This window comes from Ctenopharyngodon idella, chromosome 7, assembly GCF_019924925.1.
Source record: "Ctenopharyngodon idella isolate HZGC_01 chromosome 7, HZGC01, whole genome shotgun sequence".
Taxonomy (NCBI): Eukaryota; Metazoa; Chordata; class Actinopteri; order Cypriniformes; family Xenocyprididae; genus Ctenopharyngodon; species Ctenopharyngodon idella.
The window spans coordinates 24,115,412-24,139,591 of NC_067226.1; the positions used below are offsets into that span (position 1 = coordinate 24,115,412).

General features: G+C 37.9%; 1 protein-coding gene across 1 annotated transcript in view; it reads right to left on the reverse strand.

Annotated features, from left to right (window-relative positions):
* The window catches only part of dnah2 (dynein, axonemal, heavy chain 2), a 170,353-nt gene that overhangs the window by 108,429 nt on the left and 37,744 nt on the right, over window positions 1-24,180 (reverse strand). The window contains exons 12-23 of the mRNA XM_051898662.1: window positions 22,974-23,103; window positions 22,132-22,314; window positions 19,114-19,328; window positions 17,589-17,735; window positions 16,001-16,157; window positions 11,317-11,556; window positions 10,064-10,252; window positions 7,439-7,586; window positions 6,864-7,056; window positions 4,122-4,322; window positions 2,366-2,522; window positions 2,019-2,193 (exon numbers count right to left, since the gene is read on the reverse strand). Coding sequence (XP_051754622.1) covers window positions 2,019-2,193; window positions 2,366-2,522; window positions 4,122-4,322; window positions 6,864-7,056; window positions 7,439-7,586; window positions 10,064-10,252; window positions 11,317-11,556; window positions 16,001-16,157; window positions 17,589-17,735; window positions 19,114-19,328; window positions 22,132-22,314; window positions 22,974-23,103 — 2,135 coding nt within the window. The remainder of the gene's footprint in view (window positions 1-2,018; window positions 2,194-2,365; window positions 2,523-4,121; window positions 4,323-6,863; window positions 7,057-7,438; window positions 7,587-10,063; window positions 10,253-11,316; window positions 11,557-16,000; window positions 16,158-17,588; window positions 17,736-19,113; window positions 19,329-22,131; window positions 22,315-22,973; window positions 23,104-24,180) is intronic.

The following is a 24,180-nucleotide window of genomic DNA, read 5'->3' on the forward strand; positions in this document are numbered from 1 at the left end:
CATACAAAGACCACACACAAATGCACATGCATATGGTTAATGATTAAAAAAACTGCACATTCAGCTGTCATTTCCCCGGGGAGCAGCTTGTCACTCTAAAAAAAGCTCAATGGATTCCTACTGCCAGAAAGTCAGCAAAGTGAGCATGTTTCTCACAATGTGCTATTAATGTGGTTTCACAGTTGGGAGCTCAGCAGGTCAGTAGGTCTCTTTCCTGAGCAGCGTGCGAGTTCTGGCTTGGACCCAGCTTTGCTCACAGGCCCAGACTCCCACGATACACATGCACTTGTGACAGCTTTGATTTACGAGATATTTGATATTTTAAAAAGCACCTCATTCATCTCAGGATAGCAATACACAACATGTACAGAAACATGCACGAACACCAATATAAAGGCCGTTATCTGCTCCAAAGGCCTCCGTGATATGTTTACAGGCATGAGTGTTAACGTCAGTCAGTGTTTATAATGGATTCCATTAAACACACTGGTGAAATCGCACATCTACATCTTCAGCAATTACAAAAAACACACATTTACACTATTCTGCATTAAGGTGAGCCATTAAGCAGCGTGTGAAGATCCATCGGAGATCTCCAGTTAATATTTGTGTAAAGTCTGATTTACTGAAGCATTTAGCACATGCTGAAGTGCGTCGCTGGAGCAGAACGAATTCAGGAGCACGGGTGTTGAGAGGTTTGAAGACGCCCATCCTCCCTCTCCGTTGTGCCTGACTAAAACGTAAAGAAAATCTAATTAGCAAATGTTAAAATGGGCTGAATTTTGGATAAATCTGCCTTGGAGACTTCAACCAATCATACACGTTTAATTGGACCTGTGCTGAGAAACGAAATGTCGTGTTTTGGATCTGAGAGGGAAAGTCACACTTGGTCCGTGGAGAGCAGGAGATGAGATTTTGAAGGGGCACCTTGGCAGGGGCCAGTAGTATGTGTTTGGACTGAATGAGTGTGATATTATTGAAACCATCTCTCTCTCTTGAATACAAATTTCTCTCTGTACAAAGCTGCTTCCTGGCCTCATTAACCTGAAGGAGCCTGCCATTGTTTGCTGGAACAATCCAAACAATCCCGTCATTCTCAACAAGTTGCAGCTGCCGCCCACGTTCGGAAATTCTAGGGTTGTGGGAAATAACGACGGTGAGCGTGTTTGCCACGTGTTGACTTAGCGCAAAGCTTTTGCGTTAATCGGCTGTGCCAAAACTCCAACTTTGTCTGAATCAAGACGGAAAGGCTTTTGGATTCATAGTGGGAGGAGGAGGAGGAAAGACACGGGGAAGGAATGGCAGGAGATCAAACCGAAAAACAACAGACTTCACAGAGCTATCAACGATCACAAGGTAACGCAAACACAATGGAAACGAGACGGGGAGCGAGTGAGCAAAGAAGTGCATGAAAAAGGAAAGAATGAAAGAGGAGGAAAGGAAAAAGTAGGACGAAAACTCTGTCCTCTTTGATACAGTTCAGCACAACGTGACTTTGTTCGTGAAGAGAGGTGGCAGTGCAAGACAGAAAAAAGAACTTTTCAATCCCGTTTTTAATAGAGCAGAGAATAAACAGCGCAGAGACACCAGCAGGAGGTGGAGCAGCAGTATGGGACAATGAGAGAGAGAGAGAGAAAGAACAGGGAGGAAGACAGACTGAGAGTGCAGTCAAGGGCAGGATGTCAGCGTGACGGTCACTTCTGCTGTTGGTGAGGCTCCGTGGCGTTCTGAAACATTATCTCAAGGCTAATTGGTTGTGATGTGCCGTAGGGTGTGCGGGAGGTTGATGGCTCTACCCAGCACTCCCCACCATGCAGAACACCCACGGTCCCAGAAAGCAAAGGCCTGCGGTGCCGCCCATGTAGCGAACTGACCTACAGAAAAAGAGGCATGTGGGGATGTGAAGCTCACAGTGGGCTCTGAGACAGCACTGGCAGTAAACCTACTGACCGTGTGTGTGTGTTTTCCCATCCTGTAACAGTCGAATTGCTAATGTTGATGTGTATGTGTGTGTTCACCATTGCTATTGAAGCTCTGTAGGACCGAGTGTGTCTTCTTCTTAAACTCCTCAGAGGAGAGAATCAGCCCACTCTTCATCATGTCTTTGTGTTTCTTCAACATGATGTCACTGTCAATCACAACCTGCTGGAACCACACCCACTCTGCATTCAGAGCCTCCAGCAACTCCAACACCTACAGAGATGGAAAGACAGAGAAAGAGAGAAAGAAAATCTAAGAGCGCTGAGTCAAAAAAAAGCACAGTTAAATATGGAACAGAGGCCAGAGATGAAAGTGTATTTAGGAGACAATTTGACTGAAACACCTGAGGGAGTGTGTGTCTGTGTGTGTGTGGTGCGACACTCACAGCAGGGTCGACGGGAACCTCGTATTTCTCAAGGATGGCAAACTGCTCATGGATTGGTGGAATCTGACTTTCGATTTTACTCAGATCTGCCTGCAGAGTTTCCAGAAGTTTTAGACTCTTTTCCAACTCCGCCAGAGTCTGAGGAGGCTGAGACACCCTGAAAACACACACAGTCAAGGACTATATGCACATGCTAAATATTTAATGTCTATTCGAAGTGAATTAAGCACAATAACACAGAACTACCCACATACAGTATAGATGCACTTTTTCAAAGCTCATTGAGCTGCCTTCCAAGATAACATTTTGCTATATGTTGCTTTGGAGTTACTAAGGTATTCTGAGTGGTTTTAGCATGATGCTATGCTGTGGCAAGGGTGTTGCTAGGGTGTTCTAGGTAGTTACTAAGTGACTCAAGCCAGGGCCATTATAGTTAACCTTGACTAAAATTAAAGCCATACAAAATGTATGTTACTTTATAAAATAAACACTAACTGAAATAAAATATCAAAATAATTTAAACTTACTTTAACTTGATGTACTAAAATAAAGTAAAATTGAAATAAATACTATATAGACATTCTAAAAAAAATGTAAAAATGACAAAAACGTAAAAATGACTAAAACTTTAACTAAAATGAAAATGAAAATTGAAATAAAAACTGGCCCAAGTCAAAAAAGCCCACCTCCAAATCTCCATATTCTCTTTCTAGTAGACAGAACTATTTATTAGTGTCAGGCCGTTAGCTTAACAACATGCTAATGTCAGACTCTATTGGAATCAACAGAGAGGTTTGCTGAGTCTCTTATGCTCTTCACGTGAGGGGTGTTAATTGGTGTGGCATGCATGAGTGACCATTAACACAGTCGCTGCCCATGAAGAGCTTTCCAAATCGGTCACTTATGAGGTTTCATTTCATTTAGGATCCCAGCTGCTTATATAGACAGCAGATAGTGAGGCATCAGGGCTTGACATTAACTTTTTTGCTCACCAGCCACTGTGGCTAGTGATTTTCCAAAGACACTAGCCACTCGCATAATTTGGCAGCAGGTATATTAGGCCTGACGTATGGATCCATTATACTGTTACACATGTATTTTCTTTCTCAACTGTTTACATTTGCTTAAAACATAACTGACTGTGTTTACGTGAAAACACACCAAGACAGGCATTTTTACATTATTTTGTGTGTATTTGATTCTTTAGGCGCAATAAGCAGTGAAAAAGAACTCAATTTATTACCAAGAGGCGGCTTTCTGTGCCTTTTCTGTTTCTTTTCACCCACTTTGGGTGTGAGCACAAAATCTCCTGGAATGAGTAAAATTATGCATAATACACGCAATCCCACGCCGAAATTGAACTTCTGCAACATCAACAATATTCATCCAGAGTAAATAAAATGAGTGAGTGATGGGAGGCGGGTCAACTTGCTGTCGGAAAAATGAGAGCTGCGCAGCTGGTAGGTTGGTGTATCTATTCTGTGGAAAATGAGTATTGGAAGCATTTCAGATATTTCAGTATTGATATGTATAGAAAAATCTATATTTTTGACAACACTACATTGCACTTATTTTATTATTTTAATTGAAAAATGTATACATAATATATATAAAATTCAACCCGCCAAAGTGGCTAGTAGGAGTGACTGCGTTACACGCCACTGCTGAAATCCACCTGCATTTGGTGGGCTGGTGGGTGTTAATGTCAAGCCCTGTGAGGCATGGTTTTGGAGCAGAGCTTGGGTCTCACACACACCTGAGAGCGTTTTCCTGCAGGAAGCTGTGCAGTTCTTTGAGTTTGGTACTGGCCATAAGGCTGAGCAGCTGCGTGAACTTGCTCTGCCACTCGTTACAATGTTGCAACAGAGAGAATTTGAGTGGAGAACAATCCAGCAAAACAAACTGCAAACTTAACACTGTCTCCTCCTTCTGGACGTTGTTTGCCACCTCTGTGTATCTGTACAAAGAGAGAGAGAGAGAGAGAGAGTGCGAGCGTCTCTTGAAACTAACCTTTATCATAGCACAATGAGAATTTATTTATTTATTTAAATTTAAAAATTCTATTATGCGAATTTTAACACAGAAGACATTCTCCTTTCTAAACAAAGATTACCAAACATTTAATGTTTTATTTTAGGTTTTTAAAGAATTTTCTATTACCGCAATGCAGTTGTGTTGATTGCAAAAAAAAAAAAAAAAAAAAAAAAAAGGAAAATTATGATGTTAAGCCTAACATCAACAAAGTTCTCAAAATTTCTCAAACACAAAACTTTTTGCTGCCTTGTTAAAAGAACAATTTTGCAAACAAAAATGTATTCTCCCATGATAAATCAGTAAGCGAAGAAGTTCAAGGATGGACACTTGGTTGCTTGTCTCTTGATTTTTCTTTCCTAAGAATGTTGTAATTGTATCTGGAGTACATGTTCTCTACACTGTGTTTTCTCATTACCACTGCTAATGGTACATTTATAACAGACAATGATTTTAATCATTAATAATGGCCACTAAATTACTTTTTGTTTAAATGGATCTGTAAGATTATATAATTTGACAATTTTTTTTTTTTTTTTTTTTTTGCTCAGTCATAATAACTACTCTATTAATAGCAACTTAATTTGTCATTTCAGTAGCACAGTGTACCTAAATGAAATCAGTTTTTCAAGAAAATAACAAGTGTGCAACATCAATTCTCTCTGTGAGTAAGTGTAAAGAAATAAAGGAAGACATTACATTAACAATAATCATTTTTAAAAAAGTGTCTATGCATGCATTATTTGATGTTGAAAAACTTGAGACATTAGTTGGGACGGCAGGCAACACACAAGTGTCCTTCTAGCTCAGGACAGACAGCACAACACAAACACCCACAAGGTCATTAATGCGCAATCACACACACAATGTCTGTGTCCACACACCCCCACACACACACACTCACACACACACACAGCCTCAAGCATCCACTGTTGACATGATAACGATTTGGTTAGTGCAGATCAAATCTATAGGGAAGAGATGTGGACAGGACTGGCATCTCTGTGCTACATACAGACATGTCAACAGTGGCGACTTGTCAGGGGAGGCAAGGAAGGCACAACCAACCCAACATTTTGAAGTGAAAATGGGAAAAGGACGACTTAATGTCAATAAAATTCCCAGTTATATATATAAATAAAAAATCCTCAGGAGGGGATCCCCAGTCCGTTACAATTTAGTGTGCTATTTTAAAACCCACCAGCCGGCACTGCATGTCAATAGTCTGAAAGGTCAACACATTGTTCTCATTCTGATGTGCTATCATGACTCGTGTATTTTAAATGAAAAAGAAATGCGTGTATGATGGTGAGAGAAACATTGTGAATCATTTAGTGGATTTGTTCACTAAAGAAACTTTTATTGTACTGTTACCACAACAAATAATTAATAATTTCACAAAAGTTTTTGTGGAAGATTTTTAGTAATCAGAATATAAATGATTCAAGTATAAAATAGCCATTTTTACTCTACTATTATAATATCTGACATTAGATATAGCCAACTCGGTCCGTTTTTGGGCCCTGGCGTGGTTCCAGCTGGACCGCAAAATAAAATGACAATGGTAACACCATTTTACCGTTTCTAACGTTTAAAGTGAGCAGCGCATTAAAACAGTGTTACACACCACAAGCACTCAGGGTCGTTTATGGTAATGATCTAATATTTTTATCTAGAGCCAAACGCAGCTTTTCCGTTCCATTGCTTCTCTCTCCCGCTAAAGACGTAAAGCGCTACAAGAACTGCAGATGACACGGTTATTTTAGCAACAGTAGCAGAAACACAATGAGCAGCAAAATAGATTGATACTTTCACTAAAACACTGCAGAAAGCAAAAATCCAGCAAATACAATTATTTTTATCTGCATATGACTCCGACTATTCAAATAAACATTTAAAAAAAATAAATAAAAAAAAAGACTTTTTTTATCAACATTTAGCATTATTAATCAGCATGTTAAGAACATTTCATAATAAACAATGTTATAATGGGAACAATTATTTATGGCAAAGAAAGAAAACTAAAACTCTAGTTAACTTTGTTTTCTGCTTATGATGGGGGCGTTTCAATTATTATGTACATTGTTTTTTTTTTATTATACTTATTTTAAGCAAAATATAAAAATGGTTCAGACTTCAAAAGGAAAACCCTGAACCACAGTAACTTTTATCAGTCACATGGCATTCTGCCATACATACATCATGCTTTGGCTCTGAGGGCCCAATATACTTATCTTTGATGACAATTTTGACTGTTTAGGATTTTTTTTCCTTTTATAAAGTACTACTGCTGCCCAGATGGAAATGACTATATGAAATAACTATTCCAAAAAAGTCCTGACCTCCACTAGGAAGGAAATATAGAGACCTCTTGGAACTTTAATTGAATACCCCTGATTTAGACCCTGCTTTTACAACATTACACACTCATTTTGCTACTAAAAGAAAATGAATGAAAGCTAGAGACCTGGCGATGTCAGCGTCAAAGGAGGATACTGTAGGGTTGAGCCGCTGGTAGCGCTGTATAAAGCCGTCTTTTTCGATTTCCCAGATCTCTCTGTGTTTGTCCCAGGTCTTCAGGTAGGTCTGCAGGAAAGATGCATTAGTCACCATACCTGCAGCTATGGCTCCCTTGATCTTACAGATCTCTTCATCTTGCTCTAAAATCGAAAGAAAGGGAGGAAGTGAGAACACCACAAAAAGTATTGTTGATGTCAAACAACTACTGATGATCTTATGCAGTACACAATGATGTGAAAGGATTTTTTACCCAAAAATGAAAATTAATTTATTCATCATTTAGTCAACGTTGTGGCATTCCAAAACTTTATTTATGTTTATTCAGTGGAACACAAAAGGAGGATTTTGAAGAGCTGTACAAAAAGAGTTGACCCATATGATTCTTCATAATTTCTTCTTTTGTGTTCCAGAGAAGAAAGTCATATGGGTTTGGATCGACATGAGCATGAGTAAAGAGGAAAATAAAAAGGGCATGAAGGAAAAATGGAGGGATGTAGTGAATGAGATGGTGAGGGAGTGTACCGATGATGCTGTGGATGGGGTTTCTCTGCGAGTGCTCGCGGGTCAGTAGGTCCGGCAGACGTTTGAACACTGAGATGGTCTTGATGAGCTGAGAGCTAATGCTGTTCACTATGTGGGCCAGTTTCTGAAGAGTAGGAGAGAAATCCACCTGGACAAACACACACAGAGAAGAAAAAACTTCATTAAAGGAATGTTTAGAGCAAGCTAAATGTTGAAGAGAATCATTATACTCTACCTGCAAGTCAAAGAAAATGTTTATTCAAGTAGAATGTGATTGTAAATTTGTTGCAATATTTGCATATTTTATGCACTTACATCAACTTTGTACATCATTTTTCTACATAAAATTTCAAATAAATGCTGCTGTTGTAAACTTTCTATTCATCGAAGAATCCTGAAAAAATGCATCATGGTTTCGATGACAAATATTTAGCACCGTTTTCAACATTTGTTGAAATAAGAAATGTTTTTTGAGTGATAAATCAGCACGTAAGAATGATTTCTGAAAGATCATGTGACAATGAAAACTGTAAAAAAAAATAAAAAAAAATGCATTTTTTAATATATATATATATTTTTTTATCGTAGTTAACATGTTAACTCATGCAGATTTTTAAGGAAAATACATTAATACAAAGAAACGTAAATATGAAGAGAACACCACTACGGAAAATCGGAAAATCCTCTATGTTTGTAGTAAACATTTCCAATGAGATGACCACAAACAAAGTGTTTTATGCCAAACGGAGGGGGAAAAAACAGAAAGAAACTGCCATTCTGTCAGTTCCCCCTGAAGCAAAACGTCATATCATGCAGGCAAATAAGCTGTTGCCATAGTGTTCCATTTTTCCCCCAAAAAAGTTTAAAGAGTAAATAATGTACAATACAATTTTCATTTATAAACCGACCCTCACAACAACTGTTCTTTTAATAACCCTCTGTCGATCAGTCTGTCCATGTGCGGGGATTAAAAAACGCGAAAGTATAATCTGTAGTTTTGACGAAAACATTGGCGCTGTCAAAAGTCTTTTGCTGACAAATAAACATTCTTTTACAAATACTACCGACATAGTAACAGTGGGTTGACAATCTGCGAAGTTACACTTTAATTCCACCACACAAATAATGCAAATTAATAAATTATCTGTTAATGAGCACTGCATCACTTTTGTAATTAGTTATAGACATTAAACTATTCACACTAATAATCCCCAAAACTTTTTTCTTCTCTTAAAGGCTGGTGCACACTGTGTGATTTTGGCCACAATTTGGTCGTCTGAGACAAATTTTGCAAATCCTAAAAGATTCCTATAATCCTAGACTAAAATCTGTAGTCTTTGATCGCTAGTTTGACATGTTCACCGACAGCCGATTAATGACTGTTGCGATCAAATTTTACCTCCGACGAAATTCTGTCAGTGTCAGAAGATTTGGCGCACAGTCCTGCAGTGTGACTTCTCCTATGACGAACGTCAAATTGTCTTTGTTTTTTAAGACAAGCCATTATCAAAATTATTGGTAGAGATTTCTTTGTTAGCCACCATTTCAGTCCCGCATGTAATGCAGCTCACTGTCACCGAACTTGTATGGGTTGATGATGTCAAGTTTTCATGCGCGTCCGTTTTTAACGTGTCTTGACTGTCGTACAGTCTGACATATAGGACAGCTGAGATCCCACAGTGTGACATGAGGATCATGTTCGTACAGTCTGACAAGCAACAATCATAAAGGACTATTATAAATCCCACAGTGTGTACCTGGCTTAAATTGAGTTTCATCACAGATGTACTTATTATTGCTCTGACTAGTGTTAGTGTAGAAAAGTTTTTAAATATGGAATCATGAGTCTCAGAATCTATTTTTATTTTTATTGCTGAAATATGACAAAATCTTGATCTCGCTAGCTTCTCCAACATCCTGTGGTTTTCTGTGACCGTTTCTAATTGTCTCCTCTGTGAGAGCTGGAAAAGGTGTATAGCGGCAATTATTTTACCAGCATGAATTTGGTTGTCGATCAGCCTGACGAACATTCTTGGTGTGAACAGACCATTCATCAATGATTTGGTATGAGAGGGCCTTTAATGGTGTCCTGAGCTAGCATTAATGCATTTCCCTTCCCTCTGGCACTGAGTGCGTTGCCTAAGGCAGTCTGTCTCCACAGACCAAAGCAACCAATGTCCCTAAAATATACTCAATTAAGTCAAACTAATGTTTCTGCTTTTCCTTTCTCACTGTGTTTAGCTGACTAAGCATCATGGGACATTACCCATAGGCCTCAGTCCAAATATACCCCTGTAGAGCTGAGCAGTAGAGTGGAGTGCTGAATAACGCAGCAGTGCAGCCACAGCTGTGATTTATAGAGGTTGCGGTGTTCTGAATGCCCTCTGCTTGATGTATGATAGTGTCTTTACACTGTATGTAAAACACATGGCCAGCAGCTCTGTGACCAACACAATGATTCGCACTGACACAGAGCTTTTATGTATACTTTTTGCCCTGAAATCACAGTATGTTTGCGAAAACATTGTCTAAATGTGAGGTAAGGGTCACCTCGTCATGTAAATTGTTTTCAATGACTACAGCATTACTAGATTTGACAAAGAGAAAATGTTTGTTTGTGTGCACCTGAGCCGGAGATCGGGGAGTTTGCCGTTTCAGTACCACCTCTACTCTGAATAAGGGGTTTGGGGAAGTCTTGCCATCTCCATTGATGGCTTTAGAGAGCTCCTGCAGAGAGCGCTTTATATTCACACGAAACGCCTCCTCAACCATTCGGTCCAGCTTCTCCATGTATGACACCCAGTGCTGTTGCACCTGAAAACACAAACACAAATATGAAAGTGAATGGGAAGTCCTCATAATGATGTTTGTATTTACCAAAGTATATGCAAGTATGCAGAGATAAATATTATTATATTAATTATTATTATATATATGTACATACTTAGAAGGGATAGATCACCCAAAAAATAAGAAAATTTAAGAAAGTTTCAACTGATTTTGTTCGTACAATGAAAGTCAGTGGGGTCCAAATGAAAGGGTTAGGTCACCCAAAAATTAAATTTCTGTCATTAATTACTCACCCTCATGTTGTTCCAAACCTGTAAGAGGTTTTTTTTTATCTGCCATAGAAAGCAATATAATTACCACATTCAAGGTCAAGAAAAGTAGTAAAGACATCGATAAAATAGTCCACGTGACTAGTGGTACAACCTTAATATTATGAAGCGATGAGAATACTTTTTGTGCGCAAAAACAAAACAAAAATAATGACTTTATTCAACGATTTTGTCTCTCCCCTGTCAGTCTCCTACACTGTTTGCGTTGTATAGACAGTGCCGGCTTCCGTGTTCTACGTCAGAACGCCGACCAAAAATATGTTAATTTGTGTTCCGAGGATGAACAAAGGTCTTACAGATGTGGAACGATATGAGGGTGAGTAATTAACGACAGAAATTTCATTTTTGGGTGAACTAACCCTTTAACTTTTGACTACATTGATTTTTATTGTATGGACATAATCCATTAAAAGAAAACATTCTTCAAAATATCTTCTTTTTTGTTCCACAAAAGAAAGAAAGTCATACAGGTTTGGAACAACATGGGAGTAATCTAATGATAATAAAATTTGCATTTTGGGTTGAACTATCCCTTTAAAACACATTCCTGGGTTGCAGTGACAAACCTTAGTTCACAAAGGGCTGATAAATTTACCTTCAGATGTCTGTGCAATTAAACTAGCTGGTTTTTACTGCATTTGCTGCCATTTTATACCAACAAAACTCCTATGTAAATGTAGTAAAATTACTGTGACACATCCTCAAGAAGATTATTGCTTTAGTAGGAAAGATCCTAAGCTACAACACACTCAGTACAACCTCTGGGCCATCTAGGTGGAAGGTCCCGTAGACTCTGGCCATGTTTTTAATGATGTCCTGGTGTGCGTTCTGCAGTCGGAGCAGCTGGCTATGCTGATGACTCTGCTGATCCTCCTGGAACTCCAGGTCTCCAGAGAACATCTTGCCATCCACACGCACCAAAATCAGCTCGCTGATCTGCTCACAGAGCTTAGTGGTGGCCAGGTCAGCTGCCTTATACTCGTCCACCATTAACTGCACCTGTGGGAGAGAAGAGAGATTAAAACACAGAAAGCGAAAAAACAAAGTGATAGCACAAATGTTAATCCCAAAACACACAGCTTAGAACACTGTAAGATTTGATCATCTAGTAAATTGTAAGATTTGAATCTGAAATTCTGTGATCCTGGCTACACAACGATACACACATCTTTGTTCTTGTTATTTCTATAACCTTTCCCTGAGATTGTTGCACCATTATTTAAAATGAGCTACCACTTTACCACATGCAGGCCTATTACTGATTATGTGGACTCCAGTAGACACCATCACACATCTCACCGTTCCAAAACCTGAGCTATCGTGAAACAGTACTTTAGCATTCTCAGGGACCCTTCTATTTAAAAAAAAAAAAAAAACCTATGGGAGTAAATGTTTTTTTTTACCCGTACTAGGGAGCAACACACAGGTAGTTTTGACTAACTGCTCTGAGAGGAGTTACAGCACAAAGCAATCATCAAAAGCCCAGGTGCTCCTCCATTAGGCTGTCCCAACTAATGACCAAATGAAGAGAGTGTTGTTGCAAAAAAAAAAAAAAAGACTAGAGAATTTGAGTGGTGCTTGCCAATGCAAAACTCACCACCACAATGCTAGAGCATTACTTTGTGACTGCTAAGGTATTCGAAATGTTTTTAGTAAAACAAAACTAAATGAAAAAACAAAACAAACAAAAACAGCAAAAACAAAAAAAAAAGCAAAAATGAAACGAAACAAAAAAAACAAAAACAGCAACAGACAAAAACAAACAAATAGACAAAAAGTAAAGACAAAAACAAAACAAAAATAAGAAATGAAAAACAAAAAGCAAAAAAAGAAAAGAAAAGCTGACAGAACGTGTGGGAGAAGGACGGAAAATACATTCAAACAGAGCAGCAGGGGTTTTCCAGCAGGATTTTCTAGCTCATGTTTCCTTCTCTCTCTCTTCCACAAAAAAAAGCATCTGATTTCAACCCATCCCTGTGCTTAAAATCAAAGGAGGCAGTTCTTATCCACAAAGCATCAAGCTTTTCTCATCCAACAGCTCCCTATTCAATCTGCGGAGGACAGCGGTGCTGAGACGTTTCTGAGAGTTTGTGCAGAGGTTCTCTGAAGCATCTTACATGCCGCATAATCTCACTCTTCCTCCCAGCTCTGGATTCAGCTTCTCATGACTTTTTCATGGGATGAAACGTGTCACATGAAATAAGCCTCAAAGGGGAAGATTACTTTACGTGCACGAGTGTGTAGAATGTATACTTACATTTCTAAGTGTGTGTGGGTGTGTGTAAGCTCAGATGTGTCGTGTTCTCCACACTTCTCCATTACCAGTGAAGCTCTTGCCAACTCTGTTTTGGGCTCGAAGGATGTCTGACATTGACTCTGATGTGAACCTGATCTCCCCCCTCAGCTCTCTCTAGCAAGTGAGAGAGACCCAGGCACAGTGGCGGCACTGAATCGAGGCTGGCTGCCTTTTATTGCGAACGCTGGAGCTGTTTATACCAAGATGCCTGTGCGGCCTTTATTAAAGTAGATGGGGCATTCATGTTTCTGCTTGCATGCCTTTGTGTACGTGTGTGCGTGTGTGTGCGACTTTACCACATGGCTAAAGGGCACTGCCAGTGCTTTAATATCATATTGCCTTGTACAATGTAGGAGTGATGGACAGCCAGCAGAGGAAGTGAATAGATTTCACAATTGCACTCCACTGAGTCGCACTTCCAGTCTCAGTAAAGCCTGCTGCCTTACTCTTGCATTACAAAAGCAATATCAGGCAGCAAAATGGACACAGCTGTACAGGAACAAAACAAGAACAAAGCCTTGTAGCCAGGGAGGGTCCAAAATTAACTTTTTTTTTGCCACACCTGCCGATAGTGGGTTACATAAGAAAGTTTTTTTTTTTTTTAAAGTAATGAATAGTTTTTTCAGCATTAAATTTATTAAATTGATCAAAAGACATAGACAGTTACAAAAAAAAGATACATTTCAAATAAACACTGTACTTTCAAACTATCTATTCATCATCAATCCATGTATCACGGTTTTCACAAAAATATGAAGTAGCAAAACTGAATTAACCACTAATAATAATAATAAATGTTATTTGAGCAGCAAATCAGCATATTAGAATGATTTCTGAAGGATCATGTGACACTGAAGACTGAAGTAGTGATGCTGAAAATTCAGTTTTGCCATCACAGGAATAAATTGCATTTGAAAAAAAAAAAATATATATATATATATATTATCAAATAAATGCAGCATTGGTGAGAGCTTATAAACATAAAAGGAAAAAAAAACATTGCCAACCCCAAACGTTTGATTGGTAGTTTATATATTTTATCCTTTTGACAATGGGATTTATTTAGTTGGAATTATTTAACTGTTTTTCATATTTTCGTTTGGACATCTTCCTAATAAAGTACCAGTGAATTGTTATATTTACTCGTCAAAGCCAGACCTTCATCTCATAGTCAAAACCCTAGACCAAATTCCCAACTGGGGAGCCATCTAGTGAGAGCAGGGGTGCCGTGTAAAAATCCTTCAAACATTTTTAAAATGTGTATAAAGCATTTAAAAAAATACCACCAATCTCTGATGTCTTTAATAACAACAAAGAGCACACACAAATGGGTAGTAAAAATGCAAATCATAAGAAAGGCTGGTCTGAATTTCGGTGCAGGATTGCGCATAATTTTCATTCCCGCGCTCACATTCAAAGTGTGCACATAAAGCCACCTCTCATACAGTTTGCGAGTGCCAAACGCGCAGTCGGTCAAATACGCAGAAAAATAATGTCACAATATCCGTCTTGGGGAGTATTCACATAAGCACAAACATCCTAAGTAAACGTACAGTAAACTATTCAGAAAGAAAATGCATGTGTATATGGAATACGTGCGTCAGGTCTTATGAAAGCAGCTTGATAGACGTGCTGCTCTCTATGTTGTTAATGGTAATCTAACAACAAAAGACAAAGAGAAAATCACTTGCTGCTCTTGACTGATTAACTTTTGTAACTCTAATTGATTTATCTGTATTTAATTTTTACAATGAAGACTATCCAGTGATATTTTACATTTGATTACTTTATTCAGTTTCTGTAGTATTTCTTACCTGAATAGCCCCTACTACTCTTAGACCTACCTGAAAAACTTTAAGCAGTTTATTTCAATTGTATCTTTATTTTGTTGTATTTATTTGTTCTTACTTTATTGCTGACTATTTACTTGTCTTAAAAAAAAAAAAAAAAAAAAAAAAAAAAATCAAGGTTTAATATCAAGCTATCTTGTGCTATTGCAACAAAATTACCCAATTGCAAAAACACAAATACACTGAGTGAGCAAACATTTAGGTGAGATAGTTGTAATGGTAACTGAGCAATGTTCATACAGTATATGAATAAAAGCCTACATTAAAATCTGTCATCATATAAAGTTATCTCTTCAGAAGAAATTATTGATTGCCTAGGCTTTCAATTAAAAATATCTACAGTAGATACTTAACCAAAGTGCCTATTACCACTGAGTGTTGCCACTGTGCGGACGCGGCATTAAATATATCCCAGTCACACGTGACACTCATTTGCGAAATAACCACCAGGTGGCACAAGGAACGGTTTGCAAACTGTACAAACAAAAAGTTGCTGCCTTAAGCTTTTAAGTACAATCAGCTTGGCTATTTAAGTCACTTCAACTTAAATTACATTAAATGGACTTAAAAATGATTTGAATCTTATATAACTTATATAAAAAAGTTGACAGTATATGTATATGACAGTATTTACGGCAGTTCTTCCCCATGGTATTGAAAATGCCATTGAATATCGATACTTTTCAAGGTATTGTATTGAAGTTATACATTTCTGTATTGTGACAACACTAGTGTATGGTGCCACAAATTATTGAAAATTTTCAAATGGTACTGTGACTGAAAAATGTTGAGAAACACTGCCCTAGACTGTTGGACTAAGTCCAAACATGTACATGTCCAACTAACTACAACTCAATATCAAACATACTCTTGTCAACTCTCAGTTGTAAACATCTGTCATTTACTGTAGAAGCTTGCTTTATAAGTTATTAAACAGCAAGCTTATATTTGGCCTTCCTGGTCTTGTTTAATAATAATAATAATAATAATAATAATAATAATAATAATAATAAAACGGCCAGTTATCTGACCACTAATTCTAGTGCAATATTTGCTGTCTGCGACACAGCTCAAATCTCAGACCACATCTTAACCCCTGCCTCACCAGAGCCCTTTGGTAATCCCAAAAATCTGTGTGACACTAATAAATGGAATAAAACCTGTGGGAGATGGGTCTTCAGGTTTTTGGATCGAGTGGACCCGTGAAGGGTTTTACACAAGGGCTCTACACAAGATTTTCACACTACTATCTACCTGGCCACAGTTTTCTGTTGTGTGTGTGTCAGAAACGACTGACCTTGTTGGCATGCACTCTGCAGTCATTGATAAAGATGCTGGCTGTTCCTTTTGTGGACCAGTGCAGTTTTGACAGGCCTGGTTGTATTTTCTTATCCAAGAACCGAATTCTCTCAGAAAAGAGACCCAGTTCATCTGCATTCAGAGCCTTAATGATTCTGATTGAGAGTGAACACAAACATGGAAGTTTAAGTTCACTGCTGTTCTCCATTTTCATTTTAGGTCTTATAGCCATTGACAAATTTCTTTTACAGCATTTTTCAAAAACAAGCAAGGCCATTTTAAAAGCATAACAGAACAAGAGGGAGGTAAAAATGGATTAACAAGTCTTAGTGGATGTGCTTTGCCATTTGGGGCAAGTGGCCTGTTTAGCTTGTGCTGGGTTTAAGTGTTTGTTTCCAGCTGGCATGTGTAGAATGCATTAAATGTGGTAACAATGCTGACAGAGATGACTCACTCTGTCCCTCTGAGAGTTACAATGAGTCCTCCAGTCTGAAGAGCGTGTTTATGTGTGTGTATGCACTGAAAGGCTTATGTGAGTGAGGAGGAGGTTATTATTCACTACAGAATGAGGGACATAAGTGTGAATTGTTTTGTTCAGTGGAACTGTGTATGTGTGTGTGCATTTAATTCAAGTGCTTTTCTCCAGATTGGATGTGCTAAAGTCTTGAATGGAGATGTGTATATTGAGGCAGATGGAATGTAAATACTCAGTTTGTGCTGAAACGTAAGTGTGTGTAGGCCGAAGAGGTGAAGAGTAATATCAACGTGTATTACAGATGAGAAGTTACCTGACAAGTACACCATTTAAATATGTATGAAACCAGCAAGTATGCATCTGTGTGTGAAAGTGCACTTGTTTTTCTATACTAATGAAAAGTAAATTACAGATAATTTCCTCACAAATATATTACATCCAACTTGTTAGGTCTGTTCTCAATATAAAAAAGGTTTATAAATAGACCAAATTAATGTCTTTGTGACATACAATTAAAATGTATGTCACAAAGTGTCTTCAAGGGATAAAGTCAGGATGTGGCAAGGTCCAAAAAATAAGAATATAAATGTAACATTCTCTGATGGTTAAGCACTTTCATTCTTGTAAAAACTTCATAAATAATTGTTACCAAAGTTAAAAGGCATTATAATACTTGCAGATTCCTTGTTACATCTGAAATTGGTTGTTTGTCATGTGTTTTATTGTATTATACTTTCTAAAGGCATAACAAAAGTATAACAATGTATTATAACCATGATTACAAATATTCATGAGACCATACAATGCGTAAGGTGCATTACAAGGCATAATTAATGTATTAAAAAAAACTTTTATAATGCATTATATATAAAAGCTTTAAGTAAAGTGTTACCGTGTTATTTTCTAGCAATAAGCACTAAATATATTGCATTTAAATAGATCATTTAAAAAATAATAAAATAAAAAGCACTTTGGATTTGTAGAAAGTGCCAAAAATATGATGATGATTATATAAGAATGTTTTAAGAACAACAGACATCTATGGATGGTCCTCACAAGTTTGTCTGCAAGTATGTGGGTGAGAAAGTCAGTCTCTGTCAGCCATACCGACCTGTTATAGTCTCTAACAACGAGGAGGACATTCTCTCTCAGATTGTGCAGTTCCTCTCTGCGCTGATACACCTCTGTGGCATAGTGAGGGATCTCAAAAAGCAGTCGGTCCCAGTAATGAATCTCATTAAACATCTTCAATAGGTTCCTTAACACACAAACACAGTAATACATTCAGAGTCTGTTTGTTTATATTCACACTAGAATATTCAGCATGTATAAAACATCTCTAGTAATGTGCATTATGACTACAGATCATGAAAGATTTAAGATTAGCACAACTTGATTATTTTAAAGTGTTTGAATGGGTTGCTTAAAGACAATAATAAACAGTATTCACAAAATATTCAACTTGAAGTCTAAGGCCTTGTCCACACTAATACGTTTTTGTTTGAAAACGCATCTTTTTCTCTCCATTTTTGCCTTCCATCCACACTGAGACAGCGTTTTCGAGTTGTAGTGTGGACTGCGAAAAGGGAGGTATTTGAAAACTATGACACATTTAGTCATGTGACGCACATTGTACCAATAATATCTATGGTTATACCGACATTGTCAAGCCTGCTATTTCAGAGTGTTAAATAAATATATAAAAATAAATATTCCTTTGTAGAATCTTTATTACATTCCTGCAAAAATGTCAGAAAACGCATATAAGGAGATTTAAAGGGTCAGTTCACCTAAAAATTAAATTTCTGTAATTAATTACTCACCCTCATGTCGTCCCAAACTTGTTAGACCTTCGTTCATCTTTGGAACACAAATTAAGATATTTTTGATGAAATTCGAGGGTTTCTGAACCACACAAAGGCAGCAATGTCATTCACCTTTTGGGGTCCAGTAAGGCATTAAGGACATTGTTAAAATAGTCAATGTGACTACAGTGGTTCAACCTTAATGTTATGAAGCAACAAGAATACATTTTGTGCGCAAAAACAAAACAAAAATAACGATTGTCATATGCAGTTGACGTAGTGAAAGCAGCGCTTCCGTGTTTAATTTGTGTTCCAAAGATGAACAAAGGTCTTACGTGTTTGGGACGACATGAGGGTAAGTAATTAATGACAGAAATTTCATTTTTGGCTGAACTAACCCTTTAAGCATTTTTTTTAGATGTTTCAGTGTGGATGAGTAGCATTTGGAAAACGAATGAAAATGCTAGTGTGGACATTTTCAAATGTATCCAGATTAATGGGATCAATTGGACTGACATTATTTTTCCCTCATCAGAAAAAAAGAGAAGTGTATGTGCTATGATATTTCTATACTGTTCTGTCCATTAAGGGCATAAAAAAAAAAAAATGGCAATAAAATATTAAAAAAAAAAGAAAAGAAAAATAATTGCTTTTCTGTTTAAAAAAATGAAAAATGTATATAGTGTGCACTGAATTATATGCCATTCAACCAAGGACATTATCATCCCTGGTCAGTAACATAGGCATGCCTAATTACAGTATACTGACAATTACAGTGAGCTCAGAGGTACTGGAGGGCCTGTATGTGTGTGTGTTTGTGTAATCACGTACTTGTTAAAGTTGATGTCCAACAGGCCTGCCTTCCCTTTACAGCGGATCATGAGTGGCTGGTCGAGACTGCGCAGACACTCTCTGTTCAGACTCTGACTCCAGCCTGTGAAGATCCTCCTCACCTTCTCATCCAGACTCTGACACATCTTAGCATAATTCACATGAACTTCCTCTCCACTGCTGACATGAGGCAGGAAATGAGCGTGCCGGAGAACCTAGACAACACATGTGCAAAAAACACATGTATACAAGCAGATGGGAAGATCTCAGAGAGAACGCAGAGCCTTCTGTGAGCACACATCTCATCACTTACAAACAAACAACGTCTTGAGATCTTACTGACTCACACATGCAGGGTCACAAACAATCAAAACAACCGTCAGAGCACAACTAAGCTAAACAAACCAAGGGTAAACATAAAAACAAACGCAGGCTAAACATCACTCATGTTAGGAATATCTCCTAGGGTATGCAGTAAATATGTAAACATATTTTATGATGCCCAATCAGGCCTTCATTAAGCTTTGGTTTCTGCCTCCCTTTTGTTTCTCCATGGGTCTTTTCAGGATTAGTTGTGGGGGAAATGCAATGTAATCATATCTGTGTTCAATTAAAGCTTATGCCTGCTCTTAAAGGGATAGTTGACCCAAAAATGAAAATTATCCCATGATTTACTCTCTCTCAAGTCATCCTAGGTATATATGACTACACAATTGGAGATATATTTAAAAATAACCTTGCTCTTCCAAGCTTTATAATGGTAGTGAAGGGGGGGTAGTATGTGTAGTATGTGTACGGTCGTCCGCCGAAAGCTAATTTTTTTTTTTAAAAAAGGTTTAAATATGGATATTTTTCTTACAAAAACGCATCCCTTCGCTTCAAAAGGCCTTTATTAACCCTCTGGAGCTGTATGGATTACTTTGATTATGGATGGATGCATTTTTTTTTGTTTGTTTGTTTTAAAATGTAGCCCCCATTCACAACCATTATAAACCTTGGAGGACTAAGGATATTTTTAAATATATTTTCGATTGTGTTCATCTGAAAGAAGATAGTTATATACACCTAGGATGGCTTGAGGGTGAGTAAATCATGGTATCATTTTCATTTTTGGGTGAACTAACCCTTTAATTGCCTTCTTAAAGAAAATTAAAAATTAATTTAAACACAATGGAGAGCTGATATGCTCTGTAAGAGAGAGATGAGAAATGAAAGAAAGAGAAAAACATGAGACAGAAATAGAGAGGAAGGGAGTGTGAAATGGAAAGTGACAAAAAGAACGAGAGAGAGTGAGTATGTGGTGGCACAGCTGACTTTAATAGCATTAGGGCCTGTGTGGCTGGATCCTGGCTGGGCTCCAGGGCCTCTGCTGGGGCCCCTTGCTGGCCTCTGACACAAGGCGCTGAGCTCAACACACTCGTCAACACAGAAAAGAGCTCGTCAATGGAGTTAAGCTGTTCTGTGACACCTCCCGGATTCAGCCGGATGGAGGTTTTGGTTTGGAATCTGGTTCATTTGTCCTTAAAACCCAATAGAGTTCATCTACAAAGGGTGAGGAAAAAAGGGTATGGCCTGGTGCATGCTGGGATTGGACTGATTAGTCACCTTGTGGTCTCCTAACACACATCAAGTTGAAGCATCTTTAAGGAAACTTTGATACTTTTTTTTGACTGTGGGATTTTTACATGAGAGCTTTTGGTGGGGACTCAAGTCATTTTGCTTTCTGTATGTTTGATATGTTGGGAAAGGAAATTCTATTATCTTTTTTTTTTATTTAGTATTTTTGAGTAAGCACAAAATAATTAATCCTAACCACTGTACATTATACCATATAACCTATTACAATGATCCCACAAAACCATAAAGGCAGGGTAGGTGGTTTGCTTTAAACACATTTTTTGTTATGCTGTTTGAAAATCTCTTCACATCCCGATAGCAATCACTAAGTTAAGTGGTCCAAATGTATGTTTATGTATTTACATCATCTGTGAAAGGCATAGGACTATACAAAGTTTGTCCAATCATAACACTCGGTCCGAGGGATCCGATAGGATGTCCTACCTGCCTGTCAACACGTTTTTACGTAATCTCGAGCGCCCTGTTTGCACAGACATCATACGTCATCAGCGCGTTTAATGCTATGCAGAGTCAAGACAGACACACTTATAAATGATAAGAGTATAGAGTAAAAAAAATATAATAAGCTTATTTGGCGTGCTGTTCAAGGGGATTGAGGGCTCCGAGCTTGGAATTTAGCCCAAACATAGAGTTCTCCCTGTATCACCGAGAGTGAGGAACCTCCTCTCGAGGTGTTCTCCTCCAAAACTTTGTTTACAAAACTTTGTCATTTGAATTCTGCATTATAAAACTTTGCCATTTGAATTCTGCATTCTCTCGAGACGCAGACATGTAAGAGGCTGACAATTAGCTGAACATATACTTTTTAATTAGTGACACTTAGCCTACATTTTAAAACCTTTATTTGAATATGGCAACATTTTTATTTTAAAACCTTTATTTGAATATGGCAACATTTGTATTTTAAAATCTTTATTTGAATATGGCAACATTTTTATTTTAAGATCTTTATTTGAATATGGCAACATTTGTATTTTAAAAACTGTATTTGAATATGGCAACATTTTTATTTTAAAACCTTAATTTGAATATGGCAACATGATACCTCATTCTACAATATTTCTATGATTAAATCGCTGACAGAGACTCCTCCCCCATCAACCAATCACTGTGGGCATAGTTAGTAAGCGTGTTAATATCATCCATAGCAATGAGGTCAACCCCGCACTTACTCTTAGCTTAAGACTTCTCTCTATTCCTTAGTAAAAGTTTGTCTCAGCAGCTTTGTGAATAAGTTTTAAGAGAAAACTCTTAACTAAGAACTTTCACTGCCATTTAGGAGAGCTGTTAGTTATAGTTATCCTATAGTTAGATTTTTTGAATGTTTAACCCACATCGTCTATTTCTGTCTTTCTAACTCACACACACACAGAATCTCACCTCCATAGGTCTTTCTATCCGTGAGCGGAGTGCTCGGGTCAAGTGGACCTGACCTGCATGTTGAGGCATATGAGCAGGAGTGAGAGATGATGCCCTGCACATCACCAAAGTGACATCACTCAACTCAGCACTGAGCAGAGCATATACATCCACAGTCCTTCTGTCAATGGTCCGCTTGATTGCCTGAGAGAGATATAAAAGAGAAACGCTCAGGAAATATGGTAAACAGTAGTAAAATTACTGTAACACACAGCCACCTGTAACTTGCTTATTGCAGAACAAATCACTGCTATGATCATTATGTTAACTAGTTTCCTGTTTCTCTTATGCAATAGAATATTTTGTTATAACTTTATAACATCTTTTTATTTTATTATTTACTTTTACTTTACCTTCAGTGGCACCTTTTTGTTTTAGACTTTTTTATTATTTGTTCTAATGCTCTAAGGCAATAATGCAGCACTTCTAAATTTGAAACTGAAAAGCTGAATGACAGAACGAAAGGGAGAAGGAGAACAGAAAAGATTGAAGGGGAAGACAAAAGTCAGGAGAGATGAATGTGATTAATGAGGTAAACATCTTAAAGACATTAAATAAAAAGACAGGTGACACAGGTGAGACAGCAGAAGGCTGATATGTGTATGTAAGGTCTTGCTACTGAACTTTTGAGTAAATGAGAGTGAAAAGAAAGTGACATCTAAAGTCTGTGTGTGGTCTGTTCTGCTGGAGCCATTTGTATTCACTGTATTTGCTGAGAAGAGTTGCGCTCTGACAGTGCGCAAGGTTTTAAAGGACGTAATAAAGTGCGTGTGAATTGAAGGCTAAGTGTGTGTGAGAAAGACCTCTCTTCCAGACAGGTGCTGAAACACGTCAAGCAGCTGTACTCCTTCCTCCACACTGTTCACCGTCTCGAAGGTCGAAGTGATCAAATTCTGCATCATCACCTCCAGATCTTTCACTTTAGCACAGAAGCTAAAACACACACACACACACATGGATAAACAAGAGACAAAACAACAAAGAAATGGGCAGAACTGTACAGCATGTTCCAAACACAAATCAGTGCCCTCTGTTCAAAGGCAGAGTCCAGCGCACACACACTCTCGGCCATAAATGGAGGCTTGTATTGATCTGAGTGCTCTCAATATGCTGAGACACTATGAAACACCTGCCCCAGACACAAGCACAGCTGTTTGTCTTGGCAACAACATCCTAACCCTATGACCCGCCTCGGCCCCAATCCATCATGGCCATCAGATGCACACACTTGCTCACGAACTGCTCCCTTTCCCAAGGTCTGACAGTGCCTGAGGCGGGGGTACGGGGGGATAATGGTCTCTAGAGGTTGATAGGCAGACCAGGTTCCGTCACACACGGTCATGATGGTATTCAGATAAGCAGCCAAACTGCCTGCTGCCACAAACAGTTGTGAATGACAATAGGGGCACGCTGGGCTCATTCACAGCAGGCAAAGTGATCCTCTCCCCGCTGCACATACATTTAGGCAGAATATTCATGAAAAATATCTATATGATCCAAATATGCAGGTCGTTATATGCATATTTATGGAGATATGCTAATACAGGATGTATGGAAATCCCCAACAGGCCAGCAGGCCAATAAGCAGCAGAGAATGACAAACATTCATAAATATACATGAGAACCAGACGGACTGACTGCCTCAAAGACAGCTTGGCAGAAAGACTATCACACAATCTTACATATTTAGAGTGTCACTACATGACAAAATTAGATCTCTCCCATTATAGTCAATGAAGCCGCCTAAACTGCAAGGGCCAGATGCAGCACATTCTTTTTTACAAAAACCCTTTTTCTAATTTTGCCGTCCTGCACAGTAACTTAAGCTGCTTTATTTTTCCTGTCCATATAAGTTTCATTTTATATATATATATATATATATATATATATATATATATATATATATATATATACAGTTGCAAGAAAAGTATGTGAACCACTTGCAGAATCTGTGAAAATGTGCAAAATTTTAACAAAATAAGAGAGATCATACAAAATGCATGTTATTTT